Source organism: Strigops habroptila, chromosome 21, assembly GCF_004027225.2.
Source record: "Strigops habroptila isolate Jane chromosome 21, bStrHab1.2.pri, whole genome shotgun sequence".
In the NCBI taxonomy this organism is placed as follows: Eukaryota; Metazoa; Chordata; class Aves; order Psittaciformes; family Psittacidae; genus Strigops; species Strigops habroptila.
Window position 1 is genome coordinate 3,308,887 of NC_044297.2, and position 20,299 is coordinate 3,329,185.

General features: G+C 48.7%; 1 protein-coding gene and 1 long non-coding RNA gene across 7 annotated transcripts in view; one reads left to right on the forward strand and one right to left on the reverse strand.

Moving 5' to 3' along the window:
• NSD3 (nuclear receptor binding SET domain protein 3) overlaps positions 1 to 19,390 on the reverse strand; it is a 41,524-nt gene extending 22,134 nt beyond the window's left edge. For 5 of the 6 annotated variants that reach the window (XM_030509937.1, XM_030509935.1, XM_030509938.1 and 2 more), the window contains exons 1-8: positions 19,014 to 19,390; positions 11,133 to 11,860; positions 8,205 to 8,273; positions 7,632 to 7,791; positions 6,561 to 6,715; positions 5,258 to 5,761; positions 4,339 to 4,465; positions 1,684 to 1,784 (exon numbers count right to left, since the gene is read on the reverse strand). In XM_030509937.1, coding sequence (XP_030365797.1) covers positions 1,684 to 1,784; positions 4,339 to 4,465; positions 5,258 to 5,761; positions 6,561 to 6,715; positions 7,632 to 7,791; positions 8,205 to 8,273; positions 11,133 to 11,816 — 1,800 coding nt within the window. In that variant the 5' untranslated portion in view covers positions 11,817 to 11,860; positions 19,014 to 19,390. The remainder of the gene's footprint in view (positions 1 to 1,683; positions 1,785 to 4,338; positions 4,466 to 5,257; positions 5,762 to 6,560; positions 6,716 to 7,631; positions 7,792 to 8,204; positions 8,274 to 11,132; positions 11,861 to 19,013) is intronic. The other variant, XM_030509936.1, reaches the window with a different exon arrangement.
• Positions 19,391 to 19,496: 106 nt separating this feature from the next.
• On the forward strand, positions 19,497 to 20,193 carry LOC115618431. The gene is made up of 2 exons (XR_003994800.1): positions 19,497 to 19,591; positions 19,675 to 20,193. It is a non-coding gene; the product is annotated as an uncharacterized LOC115618431 (long non-coding RNA).
• Positions 20,194 to 20,299: the final 106 nt, after the last annotated feature.

Genomic DNA, 20,299 nt, shown 5'->3' on the forward strand with positions numbered 1-20,299 from the left:
ACACATTTAGTAAATATTTAAGGATTATTCTCTAATTTTTTTAAAAAATATTTTATTTTGTTGTACAATAAAGGTAAAAACATACAATAGAAGGATTTGTAGAGGATACATTTCGTAATACAAATATAAAATCTAAACAATCACTTTTATTTCTCCACTAGTCACTGTAACAGTAGCATGAACATTTTGTTTTTCCCATTAATTGTACTCGTTCCAGTTATAATTTTAATACCAAGTTGTTGCAGACTAATTTGGGAATCAGTTGCAAGAAAACTTGACTTTGGGTAACAAATATTGTTGCATAATTGTAAGAAGTTAGTAAGATAGTTCTTTTTTTTTTTTAATATAACTTAATACATTCAAGGTTATGCGCATTACAGTGCATCTGGGTTTAACTTTTTTAGTCATATACTTTTCCTGAGAAAAGCACTTTAATGTTCATAGTCTTAGTTAGCTGGGGAACAGAACCACGCCAAGCTAACTGGGATCCATGAAGTTCATATTGTTGGTTCTTCTACCTTTGTTAACTTAAGAAACATTTACACGCATCAAAACTCAATGTGATGGGAGGGAGGCCGAGGCACCCCCTATGAGGCTCACGGGGCTACGTTGGGTGTCTCATGCCCAACGTTGAAGTTGCTTCCAAGTTTCAGCTAGAAACTGTCTCGAGTTGGAGCATTCTTCTGCTGAACACAGATGGAAATGCTATGGCACCGAAAGAACATATGGAAATAAAAAAGAGAGGGAAAAAAAAAATAGGCAACCGGGTCCACTTTCAATCTCGGAAGTGAATGAAGTGCAAAACAAAGCGCAAAGGGCAAAGAATAAATTAAAGAGATAAAGCTCATTTTTCCCCTTCCCATAGAAATCTTTAGCCTGACTGTCCCTTTTTTAAAGGTCTCACTGGTAAAAGTTCTGCTATCCAACAGTTTGATATCAAATTCTCAGGTTGCAAGCGGAGAGGCCCTTGGAGAAGGAGGATCAACCACGTAAGGAAAAGAACCAACAACTTTGAGCGACTTGTTTAAAACGTGTGTTCTGGTTTAAGATCAACGTCCATCCACTGAACTTCCCTGCTCATTCCAGGCAGAATTGTATGGTATTTTTTTGTAAGCAACAACATTTGTCTGTCTGACATCCAGATTAAAGGAATGCCCTGTACACGTGAGATCTACTTAAGGAAAAGAACGTATATCCCAGAAGATGTGTTTTGCTGATGTCTGCCAACAATGAAAGTCTGACTAGTCATCTTTAAGTGAAATCATTCTTAAAAAGTCCATTTTCAAAAGTGGTCAGATTAATCAGTCTAACTTCATTGGAAAAACAAAACCTCAATACAAACCAGCAGCTGAATCAAGAGCAAAAGGAAGGAACCTGGTGGCAATTCCATCAAAGAGAAATGACTGAAACAAAATCATTTTGCTCATAACAGAAATCTCAAAGGAAACATGGCAGGTTCTTAGGAGTCTTGCATCAGTGAGTTCCCATTTCCATAGCCTGACTGATACTGTAAGATGCCAGTAGCAGAGTCACAGCAATGGTATTGACAAGGGGATTTCATGAAGGATAGTCCAAAACGAAACCCGATGGGGGAAAAAATGGAGAAAAATAAAAAGGCACCAATATAAGCCACAACATTTATGAATACAATATATTTTAACTCTCTACATGGAGGAAGCCAACCTGCTCCTTTTTGATCTTCTTCTTTGGCACAACTTCAGTGGATTTCTCAGACTCTGAGCGGGTTCGAATCGATCTTCTCTGTTGCTTCTTTTCTACAGAACCTGGAGAAGGAAAAAGGGCTCCATTACACAATTCCTTGTATTCCCCAGGCACAGCGAGCTCTTCAACACCAACCCAACAGAGAAAGTAACGAAACCAAGACTTGTTCCTCTTTTGAATGGTTTATTTTTACATTCAGTTCCGAGCTATTCGCCAGCTGGTGCTGTGGCTGCAGACAACACGTTCTGATTCCAGAGACAGGGAGATGAACTTCCAAGGACAGACACCAGTAACGGAGCGAAACAAAAAGCTGGAATCAGCTGGGCACAAACAGCACCTCCAGCACAGTCTTCGCTTTGGCTTATCTGTAACCAAATAGTCCATCTTTGGTGCTGATGGGAAGGTATCACCCCCAACTTCTTGAACTGAACCAAGCTCCAAAGTGAAGATGCAAAACCCAGCGTCAGCTCTGGGCCCCTGCTCTGCTGGGGAACCTTCTAGAACTGGCTGGCAGAAGAACATGAAGCAAGAACCACGTTGTGACACGTGCTGTCAATATGAGAGCTGAACGCTCAGCTAAAGACTGGGGGGTGAGGGAAAGCTCAGCACAAGCAGTGATCATGGTGTGTGATCATCATTAAAGTGCAAACCAAGTCTTTGGAAACATTGCTACAGGAATCAAACTCAGATTAATGAAGGTGATTGTGACAGCTCAAGAGATGGAGTAGGAGCTACTAAGCTTGGTGAAACCAGAAGACCTTTCTATGCTACAGTACCTCCACAAAGGGTGTACAGAGAAACCTGGACACAGCACGGACACCACACGCAGCTCCTGAAACGAAGCACACGCTCAGAGCTGCACTGATGGAAAACTGGGATGTGAAGATCTACAGTGACCTGCTGTGGAGCATTACCTGGGCTTTCAGGTTTGGGGGTTTCACCTGAAGAAGACATGAATGTACAATACTCTGCGTCCTTCCAAGCAAAAATGCAAACTCCTGGGGCTGGGAATCAGCTCACTGTGGGAATCAGCTCACTGTGCTGATGGATACCCTGTCAGAGGTTGTAAACCTGCACCTTCTTGTTAGGAGATAGATACACGATCTAGAGAGATAGGCTTTAAACAGATACTGCAAGAAGCCTTTCAAAAGGGCTGAAGGAAAAACCCCATGAAAATTCATCTTGCTTCATGGGATGAGCATTTTTATCGAGGGCACATGGCTCAGGAGTATCTTTGTAACTAAACTTTCCAGCCTAACACTGTTCAAGCACAGCCACTGAAGCGTGTTTGCAGAGGACAGGGATCTCACATATGTTGATCATTGAGGTTTTCGACTTGGAATCTCATTTCTTTTATGTTTGGGAAGGAAGAAGTAACCAAACAAATGGATAAAGCAGAGCTGACACTTGGGAAAGGTCAAGAAGAAAAGGTTGTGGGTTTTTTTAAGCTCGTGGATTGTAATAAGTTTTCCATCTTTTTCTGCTTCCACACCATGAGCATTTGTACATCCTGTGAGATGAGAGAAAATCCCAGTGTTCTGCTGCAACCTCGAATTTACTTTTCCATACCCAAAGTAAAACCAAGTGTGTTTGAGACTATAGCAAGCACGGGATTGCAAGCCCTGTAACAAAGGTGCAGTAGTTAATGGGGATTTCACATGGCCTGGACAAAATCTGTGGTTGGAAAACAGAAGTCACTGTAAGGACTGGAGGAACTTGAAAAGCTCTTGGTTTAAGATGATTCAAAACACTCTCTTTTGAGGAACCCCCATCCCTTCACCAAAGGGCATCCGACTCCTCTTGGGGATGATGAGAGGACACACTGCAGACAAATGTCTGCTGGTAGGGAAAAGCTCAATCCCTTTGGAAGCGTTCCCACTAGCTATTGCTCAAGATCAAACATTAAAAACACTGCTTTTCTGTTCCAAGTCCAGAAAGCACTCATCCCATTTATCTTTCTCATTCTTCTCCACCACTGTACTACAAATTAAACTTCAAATAGCTTGTTCCAGGCGGTCCCTTTTCAGTCTCAAGCTCCATTATTTGCTTCAGGGGTGGTTCACCCTCAGACATGACTTAGTGCTTTATACTGTGCCCTAACTGCCTTCAGAAGGCAAAGATCATCTCATTTTGCTGATGGAGTTAGCTGCAGCAGTTTAAAACACTCTCCTTTACAGAGGCAGGAACTCAAAGCCTAGCAAAGTCCCCATCCCGCTTCGGAGCCGTCCTTACTCAAACTACGCCACTTCCAGACTCTCCTCCTTTGATCCCAGCTGTTGTATGTCACATTTGGTGCCAAAAGCCATCAGGACCTTGTGCTAACACACATCCACTATGTTGTCTTCTAAACCACCTCTGCAAGGCATCCATGCCCCTAAAGGGGTTGACTCTGTGAGTTGCAGACACTAGAAGCTCAAAGCCCAAAGCAGCGAGTGCCACCCCAGAGACATCCCGTGTTTGTGGGATCAGCTGGGCTCCCCGTGTGCTGCAGCAGCCACGCCTGTCACAACTATGAAACAGAAAGATGTTAATAATCATTTGTAACTACTGAGAACTTGCCAGGGTCACCGTTTTGACTTGACATGCTTGGAGTGCTCAAGTGCAGACAAGTCCTACCTGTGCACCCAGAAGTTGTTTCAGGAGAGGACGCGTTCTGCACCGCTGCCTTCTCGTTTCTCTGATTCGAGGAAGAATTCAGTTTCTCTTGTCCCTTGACACTTATTTCTGGTTTGTTACCAACTCCCTTGAAAAGAAGAAGAAGAGAAAAGATTGTCTTAGCCTGTTTCTAGCCTCGCTGTTGCTCACAGGCATTACTGACCCGCTCCTACGTCTCAGAACATTCAACCCATACACGTGATGGTATCTACCACTGAGCTGCTTCCCTGCGGAACTTCCATCCCTCAATCTCCCCTTACACACAAGAGAACAAAACAAAGAAATCCAGTGACTTTTCTAAACATTACCTTCTCTATAATGCTTAGGATGAAATAAATACCCTCCAGGGAGAGAGGCAGAAGAAGGAGGCAGAGAAATAGTCCTAAACCTTTTCCTTACACTGACTGTGAGAAGCTGCTGTGCACCTGAAGGAAGCCAGGAGGCAGAACTCATTTAGAAGTCAGTTATACAAGATGTAGTTATTGCTTTTTAGTACATTATTAACAGTTGTGTCATTTGGTTCCCACAAACCCATTGGTTTTGAAGGTTTACAGAGAATTTCTGGATTATTTCAACTAGGAAGCTGGAATTCCACAGCTTTAAATATTTTGAATGTGTTACGAGCAAAGATGTGACCACCTGTAGGGAGCTGCCAGTGGCCAGAAGAGTTACTGGCAGCAATGTTTGGATGCACTGGAATGAAGAGTTCATGCACTACAAGATTCTGTTGTCACATCTGGTGGCAGATGTAACCCCTCCAAAGAAAGGAACACATATAGTGAAAGCTTTGGGGGGGGACACACAGGTTTAAGCTCCCCACAATGAGACAGACTTGGGGTCATTCACGAACAGAAGAGGAGCCGCTACCCGACGTACATACCTTAGTGGAATAAACAAACTGATCGATGAGTTTTCCATCCCCAGCAGCATTCTGAAGGGCAAAAACCTGTTCAATTTTAACAACTGGAGACATGTTACACTTTTGGAGGTCCAGGTTGTGCATGGTGATGGAAGCTGGTAAGGATTTCCTGGCTGCAGCCGTTTTCCAGGCGATTTTCACTGGAGGAGCCTCCTCTTCCTCCACACTCGACTGCCTCCGCTGGCTTTGCCTCCGCACCTCAGCGCTCGAAGGCGATGCTGCTGCCCCGGTGGCATGTTCAGGCTGGGTGCTCAGCGCTGGCTTGGGCCGCCGGTTCTTCTTGGTCTCTGATTTAGCAGCAGCAGTCTTTTTGGCTTTGGACAAAGCCTCCTCTGGCTCTTTGTCTATATAAATGAAGGTGTATTGTTCTATCCTTTCTTCCCGAGTCATTTTCAAGGCTTTCTCAGCATGGGCAATACCAATATCCCACTGAGCGCGCTCCCTTTGCGGCCTTGGTTTGCGAATCTTAAGGAACAAAGACAAGCAGCTAATTACACTGCACGCTTGGCCACAGACAGCACTTCAAATGCAATCCTGAGGTTCTTCACACCTCTCAGGCAGCAGACGTAAGCTCGCTCTCCGTTTAGAGGGTATAAAGGTAGACAGTGAATCCCCTGCTCCGAGTACAAGCAGGCACTCGAGCTGGATCGTTATGATCATCGCAATTGAAAGTGCTTGCCCCAAGTTACAGCTTCACTAAAGACAAGAACAGGCAGTATTCAAGCCTGTGATGAGAGACAGAATCAATCCTTATTCATCTACTTCCTAAATCCTCCGTATTTTTCTACAAACACCCTTTTCCTTCCACGTCAATATTCTGCTTAGCATAAATATTGACTGAAGGAGTCCATCTACACAGTAATTCCTGCAGCTAACACTTCCTTTCCAATAAAACAGTGGGAAAGAACATTTCCACCAGCAGCAGGGGCTGGCAGAACGTCCTTCCCGAAGAACAAGTTAATAGGAAACACACAGGCACTGCTTTTATTTACTGCTCTAATAGAGATGTAAAGTTATCTGCAATGCCCTGGGTGACCACCATCGTGAGGAGCCAACAAAGGAGGCTCAGCTCTCAACTCTTCCACATGGAAGTCATAAAAGTAGGGAAACACTTTTGTTCTCTCTGGGAAAATCACTTCTGTCAGTGAAACTCTGCCAACCCTTCACAGGGTAAAGTACTGCAGAGCTCCAGAACTGGCCCCACAGGAGTTTCACTTACAGACACACTGTTTGTAACCCTCTACTCAAGGGTTGCTCACCGTACCTTCTGTTTCTCGGAGTGGTTGCTGGCCTGTTTAGCAGCCTCAGCCAGTAACTGCTCGTACTGCTTGTGGCCTTTGTACTCCCGAACCCGCTTCTCGTGCACCCACGCCCGCTCCGGCTGGTTGCTGAAGAACTGGACGTGGTATTCCCGGGCACCTGGGAATGAGAAATGAGTGTCAGCACTTTTAGCACCATCACAGAATCAACCAGGTTGGAAAAGACCTTTAAGATCATTGAGTCCAACTGTTCCCCAGCACTGCCAAGGCCACCACTAACCCATGGCACTGAGGCCTCGGCTACACGGTGTGTGAACACTTGCAGGGACGGTGACTCCAGCCCTGCCCTGGGCAGCCTGTTCCAATGCCTGAGCACCCTCTGGGGAAGGAATTGTTCCTCAGCTCCATCTAAACCTCCCCTGGTGCAGCTTGAGGCCGTTTCCTCTTGTCCCATCCCTTGTTCCTTGGGAGCAGAGCCCAGCCCCCTCCTGGCTCCATCCTCCTGTCAGGCAGTTGCAGAGAGCGAGAAGGTCCCCCCTGAGCCTTCTCTTCTCCAGACTAAACCCCCCAGGTCCCTCAGCCGTTCCTCATCACACTTGTGCTCCAGGCCCTGCACCAGCTCCATTGCCCTTCTCTGGCCCCGCTCCAGCACCTCAATGTCTCTCTTGCAGTGAGGGGCCCAGAACTGTTGGCTTACACCTTTCTCCTCCACATCACTCATTCCTGCAGGTGGAAGCACCTAGCTGAAGTTTAGAAGCAAGATAAGCCTAGATTTAGAACAGTTTAAGATGTGAAGATAAGGGTATCTTGCCCACACTGAACACTCTCACACTTATCAGTGTCTCCTCATAAATACATTGCCTGGTGAAAAATGAGAACGTCTGTGCACAAGCCTAGTTTGCACAGGCTCATCTGCAGAGGTAATTCAACAGGTACCAGCTTTAGACATCTCAAGGATATTCTGCTTAGCATGTACACAGCAGAATTCATCCCACACAGGAGCTCAAGGATAAGATGTTTTTAATAAAGGAACTAGAGACACCTGCTACGCTCTGGCAAAGACCCTCCTTCCTTACCTCTTGTATTGATTTTGGTATGAACATCAAGCTGTGGATCACATGAAACCATGCAAGGCCACCACGGGTATGTTCCCACCTTGGACCAAACCAGATCGCCAACCTGAAACTTGATGTCATGGGTGACTTGTGTTGGAAGAGAAGGTAAGAACTGCTGGACCTACAAAGAAAATGCAAGCTTAAAGCCACAGGAGACAACTTAGTGCACAAAGAAGCACAGGAACATTTACTTTCCTCTCAGGTATCCCTGAGGTTTGATAACCTAACAGCAGAGAACCATTTCTTTGAAGCAGGAGTTACACACAGCCAGGATTGACAGGAGATAGTCACTGCCAAACCAAGACACCCACAGCAACCACCCCACAAAAGCTTCCTAAGTTGATTAAGAAAGTTGTTTTGGGGGATAAAATAAAGCAATAAATGCAGGAGGAGAGATGTTTGGATGCAGGAATGATTAATAGGAGGTTCAAAGAGATGGCAACTGATTTATCTGACAAATTAAAGGCATGTCATTAGTCCCAGAATAGAAGTGGAAGAAGTGGTGATGAAGTGGTGATCAGAGGAGGTACTAACCGGGGTTTCCTCCAACACTGCATCTTCTCTTGGTCTTTCTGCCAGCATGCTAAGCCTCTCATTTGGTCTCTAGGAAATGGGTAACAATGAAGAGAAAAAGGGAAACAAACACAGACAAGGTAAGGGGCCAGGAAACCGAAATAAAGCTCAGCATGAAACCAGGCAGAAAAAGTAATTCACAGAGAGAAAGGCAGCCACGAACCCAGCAAACAGCAATGTGATGGCTCCTTATGGCCAATCCAAACCAGAGCAGCATCACCACCAAAAATGACCTTTCTCCCTACACTATTTGCATTACACCTACATAGACCAACGCTCCTCTGTAACAGGTGATGGAAGAACAGACTCAGGGCCAGCAAACCCCCCTAAATTAATACTCAATGCCAAAGAAACAGAGAAGAACAGATGGAGGATACCCCCAGCACTGTGAGGAGTCTCTCAGCACAGCAGCTCTTTGCAAAAGCCACAGTAGCCAAATCACATGAAATATACAGCATGAAACTTGTAAAATCCACGTTAAACGTTATTTGTGGGATCCAAAGTGAACAACATAAACCCTCCGGTGTGTTATAACCGGGCTGGAAGCACGCACAGGAAAAGGTTGGGATGAAAGAGGGATCACCACGAGCGATAGGGAACGTGGTGACCCACAGCTGAGCAGATAAGAGGTGGGACGTGAACTATCTGCTGCGACAGGGAGCACACTTTTGCTCTGTCAATAGTCAAAGGACTCAAAGAGCAGCCAAAAGAGGAGTCAGACACATGCAGTGAGGTACTACTAATGCTGTGAACCCAAATCAGAACTAGTCCATTCAAAACAGAGCCCCCGGGTTAGTCAAAGCATGCTTCAGCTCACAGAAACTAGGAAACACATAAGCATTATCTAGAGCAACGATGCTCAGCTCCGGCACAGGTCAGCACCTCGTTCAGAGCTGTCTGGAGATCAGTTAAAAGCAATCATATGAGTATGTCCTGGGCAGAATTCCTTCCTCCCTGGTCCAGCAGGAAGCACAGCCATGATCCCTGCCTTTCTTGCTATAGGGGAAGCTTCACCCCTGCAGGAGAGCCAAGCTGACCAGGCAGGTTGCAACCTTCAGCTCCCCCCAGAACACACTCAGTTACCTTGTTCTTAAACCATCTATTCAGAGCTGAAAGTTCAATGATGTTTTCATAACATTTTCATTTCAAATCAGCCTTTCAAGCGTGAACATCCCCACACAGTGGGTTTCCAGAGAGATTAGTGTCAGGAGGAGGAGACAACAGTGGATCACCTTACTTGGAAACAGCCCTGCTGAGTAGAGAAGGCTAAAACAACCAAAGCTGTCCCAGAAGCTGTGTTTGTTCCTATTCAGATGATCACAAGTTACAAGTCTCATCTCATTAATACTAAACATGACCAAAATGTGCACGATGAACGTACATGAAGGTGAAATTATGCAGTGGAAAGGCAAATGGTGGGAGGATGAAAGTGAGGCTGTGCTGGGTAACTCACACCGAAAACCACCAGCACAAACTCCTGCTCGTGGCAGTGATCTGCTGCCTGAAACCAGGCTGAGTAACACGAAAGATCTTACTGCAACATCACCTTCTGAAAGGGAAATGGAAGCTACAAGGGGGACAAAAGTAAGGCTAAGGCTTCTGGTGAATCCTGGATGGCACATTAGAGAAGGAACTTGGAATTTGAGAGACAAGGGTTTAGTTCAGAATCACAGAATCATTTAGGTTGGAAAAGACCCTTAAGATCACCAAGTCCAACCATTAACCCACCACTAAACCATGTCCCCAAGTGCCACGTCTACACGTCTGTTAAGTCCTTCCAGGGATGGTGACTCCACCACTGCCCTGGGCAGCCTGTTCTGGTGCTTGACAACCCTTTTGGGGAAGGAATTTCTCCTCATATCCAGTCTGAACCTTCCCTAGAGCAGCTTGAGGCTGTTTCCTCTTGTCCCGTCTCTTGTTACTTGGGAGAAGAGGCTGCAAATGATGGGGTGTGTGTGAAATCAGAGTGTATTCCATTAAAAAGAACACCACCACATCAAGTGGATGAACCTGCTGTAGGAGATCACAGCCCTGATCCCCATAGGCCAGGATGCGCTCCCACACCGACCAGAAGCAGCAGCTACTACAGGCTTTCACTACAACTTACAAGTTCTGTGAGCTGGGCAATGTCTGCCCTGGCCTGATATGGAACTTCCCCATTCCTGACACCCCCCTCCACTGGGAAACACAGAATCCAGCACCCCAGATTGGCAGGAAGAAGCAAGAGAAAAGGAAACAGAAGTAATGAAGTGGCTTAGAAAACTGAAAGGGAAAGAATGGCCCAAACTACCAGGACTTTGCTTCCTGGAACCAGTTAAACCACCACTTACAGACAACACCCCCCGTACAACCACACTGCACAACGTAACAGACATCAAGAGTGAATTCTCTCCAAGTCGACTGGTATTTCTGTTTTATACTGGTTTATACTGGCTCCTACATATGCTCCACAGCCCTTGGCTTTCATACATAACCATGGTATTTAGAACATCGTTCAGAAACTCATGCAAAGCTGCAATGCTGAATGCTCCTTCCACTGAGCAACCCAGCATGACCAAAAGGAACGTCCATGCCTGTGTGCTTTGGGCCAAAAGCTCCATCTTCCCCACTCTCCAAAGCACAGCAAACATGCTAAAACACTAAACAGGATTTCAAACCCATGATATAACCTTTTCTAACATTGATTTCGTTTCACATACAGCCTTTTAACCGAAACTGTTGTCCCAGAAATACAGGTTCTGGCAAGCTGAGTATGTGACAAGTAAATAAAGCCTCGTGCCTTTACATATGTAATACAACCAAGAGTAAAGAAGAAAAACCACTGCCCAAGACGCATACTCCATCAACAGTACCAGGTATACAGATGGCTGAAACTATTATTCCACTTACATTTTGCTCCTCTGGTTCTAATTTGGGAATTTTGTGTGACTTGCGCTCTTCCGAGCGGGAAGAGTCATGCTTGCTACTCTTTTTCCTTTTCTCTTTCCTCCCTTCATGTTTCGCCTTAGCATACTCACTCGCTTGTACTTCATTTAAAAGGTCCCCACAGAGAGAGGACTCAAACAATTCCCTGCCGTTCTGGATAGTTTTGGTTATTTTTAATTTGATCTCTGGTGAGCCAGTCTTCTTTGGAATCACCGCTTGTGGAACTGAAGGTGGTGGTGGAGGTGGTGGCTGCGGAGGAGAAGCTTTCTCCCCAGCTTCGTGCGGCCGTGCGCTCGAGTGTTCCAGTTGGTAATACTCGGGGGGGCTGAAGTTCCTGACTGTACCAAACCCGTTGGCCGAACCATTGGGGTACTGAGCGTACGGCTGGTATTTGGCTTGAGGCTCATACATGGTGATGGTTGGGGGGTAGCCGTTGGTGAGGGGGGGCAGCTCCTCTGCCGCCGGGGCTGGGTAGGGGAAGCCCTGCTGCAGCGCTGCCTCGTAGGGCGTCTGCCCCCCATCTTCAGCAATGTCGCTGCTGCCATCGAAGGCGTCCTCTTGGCGGATGTTGGCTGAGTCAATGAGTTGAGGTGGTTGCTGAATTGTGTTTCCCATGATCCCTTGCATGAAAGAGAAAGAGAAATCCATTGTTCTGCTCCAGCATCCTTAGCTTTCCCTTCTTCTCATAGGGCCTACAGGTGGGAAAAGGGAAAGGAGAAAGGCAGCGTGAATTGAAAGATAATAATTAAGCAAATTGCTGGGATTTAAGGTGAATTCCCAACCCTTTCATTCAGCAGCACCCTGTCATGCATTCACAGAGGACTGGTACTACTGAATCACAGAATGGTTTGGGGTGGAAAGGATCTAAGATCATCCGGATCCAACCTCCTGCCTCATACTAGACCGTGTCGCCCAAGGCTCTGTCCTATCTGGCCTTGAACACTGCCAGGGATGGGGCATTCACCACTGCTCTGGGCACCCTGTGCCAGCACCTCAGCACCCTCACACTAAGGAACTTCTTCCTTATATCCAACCTGAACTTCCCCTGTTTCAGTTTGAACCTATCACCCCTTGTCCTATCGCTCCAGTCCCTGATGCAGAGCCCCTCTCCAGCATCCTTGTAGCCCCCTTCACACATTTCTGCAGAGCAGCTTTTTTACATGACCACTTCCTTCTTTCCCAAGACATCTGAAAATATGTTCTAAGCACCTCCAAGTGCTTAAAAATCTCTGAGCTCAAGGGGTACAAAGCCAGAGTAACGCTAGAATTCCAGCTATAGACTCTCTGTAGCCCTTCCAGTTTGGGGCAGGGAAGCACAAAGCAGACTTCACCCCTCAAGCACACCAAAGATCCCAAGTTCTCTTGCCACCACAGTCACTGCAAAGTGGACAAGGCAGAAAACCCACAGAAAGGCCACTCAAACAAGAGAGAAACCTCTCCCCTTCCTCTCCATCTCCTTGCCAAAGCTGCAGCCAGATGAGCAGCCCTTAGAGTGGCTGGAGACCACACATTAACCACTCAGGGCTTGAACACTACGTGGTTCTGAAGGAGAGAAACAGCCTCAGCATCAAAACATCTCCGAATCCTGAGGTTACTCACTGATTTAGATTACAGCTGAGAAAGCTGTCACACACACACTTGCCATTTTCCACTGCCTATTAAAACATGACAATCAGCTGAAATCCAAGGTAGATTTCCAAACCTCAATTACTGGCTCAGCAAAGGCGTTTGCAGTCACCTAAATAATCCCACTGTTCAATAACAAGTGACCTAAACTTCAGGTAAGAACCAATGGTTTGCTTCCAGACAAGGTCAGTTTATCCCTTCCAAAGCAAACACACCTCTCTGATATTTATTCTGTCCTTGTGTGGGCACGAAGGAGGGTTACTGTGCCCTTCTGGTCGGGGTTTGAAGTGACATTAACACATCCCACAGGCACTTCTCATTATAAGAAGCTACATCTAACCCTGCCCACATTCAATTCTCACCTCGTCTCAATGCCTTACCTAATGGTTTTCAAAACACTAAGAGCACTTCCCTCCTCTGAGGCTGCAAAAGGAAACTGAAGTTACGGCAATAACAAGAACTTCCCCACACTTTTGCTGTGTGTTTTGTGGGCTTCACGCTGGGGTTACACTGGTGTTTGTGCTCATCTTTACAATCACAGAGGCACGGTTGGCGCTGGAATTAAGTGACCAAGGGAATAACTTAAGAGCACGACAGCAAAAGTCACTAATGTAGTAACCACAAACCCACCACAGAAGCGTTGGTGCCGAGGGAAGGGTGCACTGAGGAGCAGCACACGGAGCAGGGTTGTGTACCCAGGCCAAAACACAAAACCACCACCTCCAGCTCGAGGAAGAGGAAGTGGGACTCTTCGTCCTCCTCACCAACTACTCGTACTTTACATCTGAAGAGCAAACAATAGATCTCTCACACGAGTAACAAACTGCACCCGAGGCTGCTCCTGTTGTCACTGAAACCAGGTTCAATCTTCTTTCTCTTCTGAATACTTAAACCCCCCCCAACAACTTTATCTTGAGAAGCTGCTTTGGTCACCCCGACACATCCACCACTGATGGACAGAGCCAAAGCAGGAAGAGTTTAACAGCTCTTAGAATTACTTTCAACTTCCCAGTTTCGGGATGCTGCTGTTTGCTTTTAATAGTAAGTAAATCACATTCTTTTACCCGAATACAATGAAAGTAAGACCATCCCTTTAGTCGAGCAGCATTAAGCACCAGGATGTTCAACAAGAACATCACAGCAGGCCCCAAACTTCGGTGAGGCCACACCAGAACTGTGTAAAAAGCAAAAATCAACTTGCAGGAAGAGAAACTCTAAGCCAAGAAAACTAGAGAGAGTTAAGAGTAACTCTGCTACTGCCACACGGTGTTTGGATAACGCTGCTTTATGTTCTCCTGCATGAGGGTGGAAACGCCGTAAGCCTTTGGGTCCTGCTGGAGGATGCTCATGTGATGTGGGACAAGAACTTGGAACACTTCTCATTCCTCCCCCGAAAGGGAAGAGCAGACCCTTCCCTGTCACGCTGGCCACTTCCACGCTTGCCTTAAAAGAGCTTCCCCACTTGGGGATATGAACCAAACCCCTTTGTGCCGCATCTCACTGGGCCACCAAGGTTGAGTTCTTCTCTGGCCCGTTGCAGTGCTCTGTGTTTGCCTTCCCCCATTCTAATCCCATCTATAAACATCATTCCGAAGTTGATGATCTACAGACTGCTGAGTGATTTCACAGCGTTTCTGAGCCACAGCTGTGTTCCTATGGGAAGAACTCCCTTTCACCAGGCTAGAGCACTAAGCTGGGACAACACCACAGGCTCCTTGTCACAGTCACGTCCAAGGGTCTACAGTGAGATGCAGCATTCAAATCAACACAGCAGCAGCAGTTCTTGCCTATTCCTTCAAGGAATGCTCATGCCTATTCCTTCAAGGAATGCTCATGCTATATTTTTCCTCAGAAGGGCTGAAATAAGGAACAGCAGCAAAACCAGCAGTTTTGCTGGTGTTGAGAAGCAGTTCTCTGCCGATACAACTATCCCTGGATGGAATTAAGGAGCTCCAGGCATGGCATTAACAGAACTCAAAAGCTGCACGGCAGTGCCTGGTGGCTCTTATCTCCTCCCCACAGAGTCCTTGGGTCAAAGTCTGCCCACGCTACACCTCTGCTGATGGCAGCCAGTCCCCAGGTGAGGCTGTTCCTAAAGCTGCCAACACACTCACCCCCACAAGGTCTATCTGCAGCGAGTGGGTTGTCAGCGCGCTTCATTTTGTGTTACCTGGCAAAGGTTGGGGGTTAATGACCTTCAAAACTCTCTTTTTCCATTGGATTTAGGAGTTATTGGTACAAGAAAAGAGTTTGGATGATTGAACTAACTCCTTTTGTGGAGTAACACAGCCTGTGCTTCACACCTACCTCAGTACCTTCCCATCCGGGCTATTGCTTCACTGCCACTCTCAAGAGTCTCAAACCTCAGTCGTGTTGTTCTCCTCCCACAGAGGTTACATCATCTGGAGCTTCTTCCTTCCCCGCTGTCAGCACGGATCTCACACCCAGAGCTCCCCACCCTCGCTCCTTCCCAAAACTCTGCATCGCCTCGGTCATTCCCCAGTCGCTGCCCAGTGAAAGGACAGCCCCTGGAGCTACCAAGGGAACAGAACCATCATCCCTGAACATCCAGGCAGCTCAACAGCCAAACCTCAGCAAGGATCACTTTGTGTAAGTCACTTCCATGCAGGGAATACCCCACTGCTGTTGGAATATCAACAAGGGGCTCAAGAGAGTCGTGCCTGTCCCTCCTCAGCAGGGGAACACCACCTAAACCCACGACTGAACGTGATTTTCAGCTAATACATGTTGATCTTGCAAGGAAATAGTTCAGACTAAATTCTTTCCATTACAACAGCCATTACTCTGTTAAATCACAGGATCAGCCTCCTGCAAGCTGTAGGATGTAGGTTCCAAACATGATCCACAACAGGTATGGCACCGATACGACACTGGAAGTCAAGCAACAGCTAAAGAAACCAACTATTTCAGGGTTATGGGAAATGGACACTTTAGAGCAGCTGGGAAACAATTTGGGAAGGACAATACCTTCCAAACCACAACTGAATGTCCTAAGGAGGGAAAAGAGCTTGTTCTCCAAAAGTAGGGAGAGAAAACGCATCCTGCACATGTCCTTTCCCTGTAGGATCTTCTGCCTGAGCAGCGAATGAGCCTGTTTACAGACACTGCTTGAGCAAATATATTCAGGTTGTCCATGGGAGAGTCACAATTCCAAGTACCCGAGGGAAAAGTAAATGAACTCCACCAGACAAGCAGTACCAGGTAAAGGGAGGTTCAACCTGGTAGAGCTCGCTCTTAAACTCACACTGAGTTTGCTTCACTTCCCATCCCAGCTTCTCCACTTGAGCGTGACTCAAAGCGCTCGGTTACGCTCAGGACAATGAGCTGTCGTCACGGGGAAAGAGGTTTGGAACCCTCTGGGCTCACCTTTGTCACCATCAACTTCTCTAAAGCCCTTTTTAGCAGGAGCATTTTGCAACTTCCCTCCCAGGAAACAAACCCCCCCAATTCTCCAGTATTGCTGCAGTGCATTGAATAACAACGGAGCTCTCAGACTGTCAAAGAGTTCAGTTCCCATCTGATGGAAGCTGCTCTTCCTCCCAAAAAAGGAGTTTCGTGCTCCCACAGCAACAAGGGGAGGACTTCCCTACTAAATACACACCCATGTATCTAACCACCGTGTTCTTGCTCAGTCAGGAAGAGCTCAAAACAAGGAGAGAAGATCCCCGGAGCTGACACAACGTCAAGTGAGGCACGCAAGGATTTCCAGCCTAGTTTCCACAAAGCCTTTCTGAATTCAAGTCACCCTTTTCGGGTGACACCCCCACGTGGGGAGCCCTGCCTGCAGCAGTTGGTTAGCACTTGTGAGAGCCAAGACTCTCAGTGAAAACGCATCTGCTGTGAGAACAGAAACTGTCCTACTGGCTCACTGAGCTGAAATAGCAAGAATTTGAGTCAGCCTTATGTGGTGAGTGAACGGTGGCACTGCCTCGTCACCCTCAAACAGACTTTCTATCAACAGGCTCGAAAGCAGGAGTTCCGAGGACATCTTTACACAAAAAGAACCACCCAGCTCCTGTCCACGCAGACCTAAAGCAGAGAGAGTCAAAGATCTGTGCATATCATAGAATTTGGGTTGGAAAGGACCTTAAAGCTCGTCCAGCTCCAACCCCCTGCCACGGGCAGGGACACCTTCCACTAGAGCAGGTTGCTCCAAGCCCCTGTGTCCAACCTGGCCTTGAACACTGCCAGGGATGGGGCAGCCACAGCTTCTCTGGGAAAAGTCTGTGCCAGCGCCTCAGCACCCTCACAGGGAAGAGCTTCTGCCTCAGAGCTCATCTCAATCTCCCCTCTGGCAGGTTCAAGCCATTCCCCTTGTCCTGTCCCTCCAGGCCCTCGTCCAAATCCCCTCTCCAGGTTTCCTGTAGCCCCTTTAGGCACTGGAGCTGCTCCAAGGTCTCCCCTTAAGGAGCCTTCTCTTCTCCAGCTGAACCAGCCCAGCTCTGAGCCTATCACCCCTCCATTTCCCAAGTCACCACGCACCCATTCGCTGCCTCTTTCCACGCTGTTTCATCCCCTGTACCCCTGTTTCTCACCCAGGCTGGTACTGGTCACCCCAAGCATCTTCTCCACGCAGCTACTGTGAGGAGCTGAGCTGAACAGCACTGCTGTAGGTGTTTCACCAAGGACAGCTGCTGGGCTGGAACAAAGCTGGCTTACTCAGGTTCTTAAGTGATGCAATCAGCTCCTGTCGTGTTTCCATTCCTGCTCTCAAAACCTGGTGCTTGCCAAGCACCAGGTGAAACACTGAGGGCTCCTGCTGCAGGCTCCTAAACCACAACTGAGCACAGCCTCGTCTTGCCTATGGTCACGGCCAAAATCACCTGCAGAGCTGCTTTACCAACCCTAACAGCAGAAATAACAACGATTCTTACTGATTCCTGCAATCAGCGTTTGCAGCCTGCTCTGTCCCACTTTGTCCTGGATGGCCTTAAGGAACCATTCATGGAAAGTTTGCTTTACACACGTTAAGTCAAGCTTTTCACGGACTCACAGAAGGGTTTGGGATGGTTTTCAACAGCACAAAGCTTCCTCAGCAGAGAAACTGTGGCTCTCTCCTGGCTTCAGCTGGACTGAGCAGCCTCTTCTGGCAGCCACTGACGGTGAATCAGAGGCCTCTTGACAAACCTGAAAGCGTGTGGTGAGGCTGACTCCTTCCCTGTGCACCTTCCTAAAGGTGGTTTGCTTTTGTTTCATGCCAGAAGGAACAGGCACGGCTGAAACCTGGGTTTGATAAAGGCACTTGTAGGAAGCTTCCCGTGGTGACACGGAAAGAAACACCAAAGGAAACGCTATGGATTAAAAAGGGGGTTGTTTGGGGGCTCTAAATCATTGGGATTTAGAGCCTCGGAAGCCAGATCTTTAATAACAGCAAATCTTTTAAGAGCCATGATGTGCTTTCACATCTCAAACCAGTGCAATAACTGCAACGTATCTCACAGCAAGCCCTTTAAGTTCAGGCAAAGTTGCCACACTGAAAGCCTCAGAACACTGCTGCATTAACCCAAAACAGAGCCTTAGATCACCATCCCCTCCTCTGCGACTTCACGAAACTCGCTTTTGGGAGCCAAATCTTTCCAAGCAGTTCACGATTATGGTTTTAACTCCAACTGGCAAAACTTTCTCTGTGCATCTCGACCCTAAAGCCACAGAAACAAGCACCAAAACAGGCTGCAACTTCTACCTCAGCTACCATCACCTTACACCGGGTTTCGGGTTGGTTTGTACGCGCTGAACTATCACCAGCACCATTTCTTTTCAACACCAAATCGAAAACCTTGAGCCTGCGTTAAAACTGACACTCCAAAGCAAGCCGGGGAAGGGGGGACACACACAATACAACAGCCCCAAAACCATCAAGCGCACACAGAGAAAACCCTTATAACCGAAGCGGTGCCGAGAAGCGCGGACGGGGAGCCCGACGTTCCCCCCCCCCGGGACCCCGGTTACCTGCGGCGAGGAGCCGCCGCCTGCGCAACCCCGGCCCCGCGCCTCACGGAGCCTGCGTTCCGCTGCTGCCCGGCCCTCCCCGCGGGGTCGCTTCGGGACAGCCCCGGCTCATCACCGCCGCCTCCCTCCCTCCCTCCCTCCCTCCCTCCCTCTCTCCCGCCCCGGTGCCGCCGCAGCGCCGGCAGCAAACATGGCGGCCGCGGCCCCTTTAAGCCCGGTTGTGCCGGCGCCGCCGCCCGCTGCCCTCACCTTCAGTGTGTTCCATTCTAACTGCCCCCGCCGCGTCCGCCCAGCCCAGCGGAGACAAAGGCCGGCGGCGGGAGCAGCGGCGGCGGCCGGGCGGGCGGGCCTCCCGCCTCCTCCCGCTGCAGCTAGGCCGCGCTGGAGCCCCGGCCTCGATTTCCGCGCCCCCGCCGCTGGCGCCGAGCTCCGCCCCGGGGAGGCCGCCCGCCCCCCCCCCACCCACCGCCCGCTCCCGGCCGCTGCGGCCAAGGGGAGGCGCTCGGCGGGGCGCGGGCGGGCGCGGGCGACCGCTGGCGGCGGGGGAAGGCGGCGCTCGGTGCGCTCGGCCCCGGTCCCGGCCCCGCTTGCGCGCCCTCCGCCTCCGCCCCCCCCGCCGCCGCTGCGCACTGCGCAGGCGTACGTAGGCGACGCCACCGCCCCTCGCATCCAATTGGCTCCCCGCGCGGCGCCGGCCGCAAGGCACTATGGGGGTTGTAGTCCGGTTGTAGTCCGGCGGGGACTACATCAAGGAGCCTGCGGGACCGAGCGTTCGCGTCCCGCATCCCAACGGGCATGTCGAGGCGTTCCCGCCCCGCAAAGCTCCGGTGAGGCCTGGGAAACACCGACCCCCCCCGACGAAGGGGCTCTGGGTTAGGAGCGGGGAGGGAAGCGCCGCCGCTCGCTGTAGTTTCTGACCCTGTTCTAGGTGGAAAACGAGGCATCGGGATGCTCGTAGTTAATTCCCCTCCTCCACGGGTCTTTATTTAGCCTCGGAAAACACAAGCGAAGAGCGCAGAGTGAATGTGCCCTGCGGCAAAAACATTACGGTGCGAGACGAGGAAAGGGAAGCAAGAAAAGAGGGCGGGAAGTAAACAAGATGTGGAGCTGACATCCGTTACCAGAGGGAAAACACCCGTGCGCAATAAACCCAGAAGAATGAGGTAGAAGGAGAGACGAGACCTAACACGGAAGAGGAAGCTGAGGAGACACGAGCTGCTGAGCAAGAACTGAGTGATGCTGTCCAAACACGGAGCCTCATGGCCCCCGACATGGCCCTGGGAGGGGGGAATTGCTGCGTGAAAGGGGGATAAAAGCAATTCTCCTCCTCTTTCGACGCAATAAGGCACCAAAAATGGAGGTGGCCTAGGAAAGGCCTTCCCTCTCCCTTCTGTCAATACTAAATGCATAAAATTAAATGTTAATATCACTGGTGTCCCCAACATAAGGATGGGGAGCTGCGGGAGCGAGTCCCCAGGAGTGCATGAGGATGAGGGGGCTGGAGCAGCTCTGCTCTGGAGCCAGGCTGAGAGAGC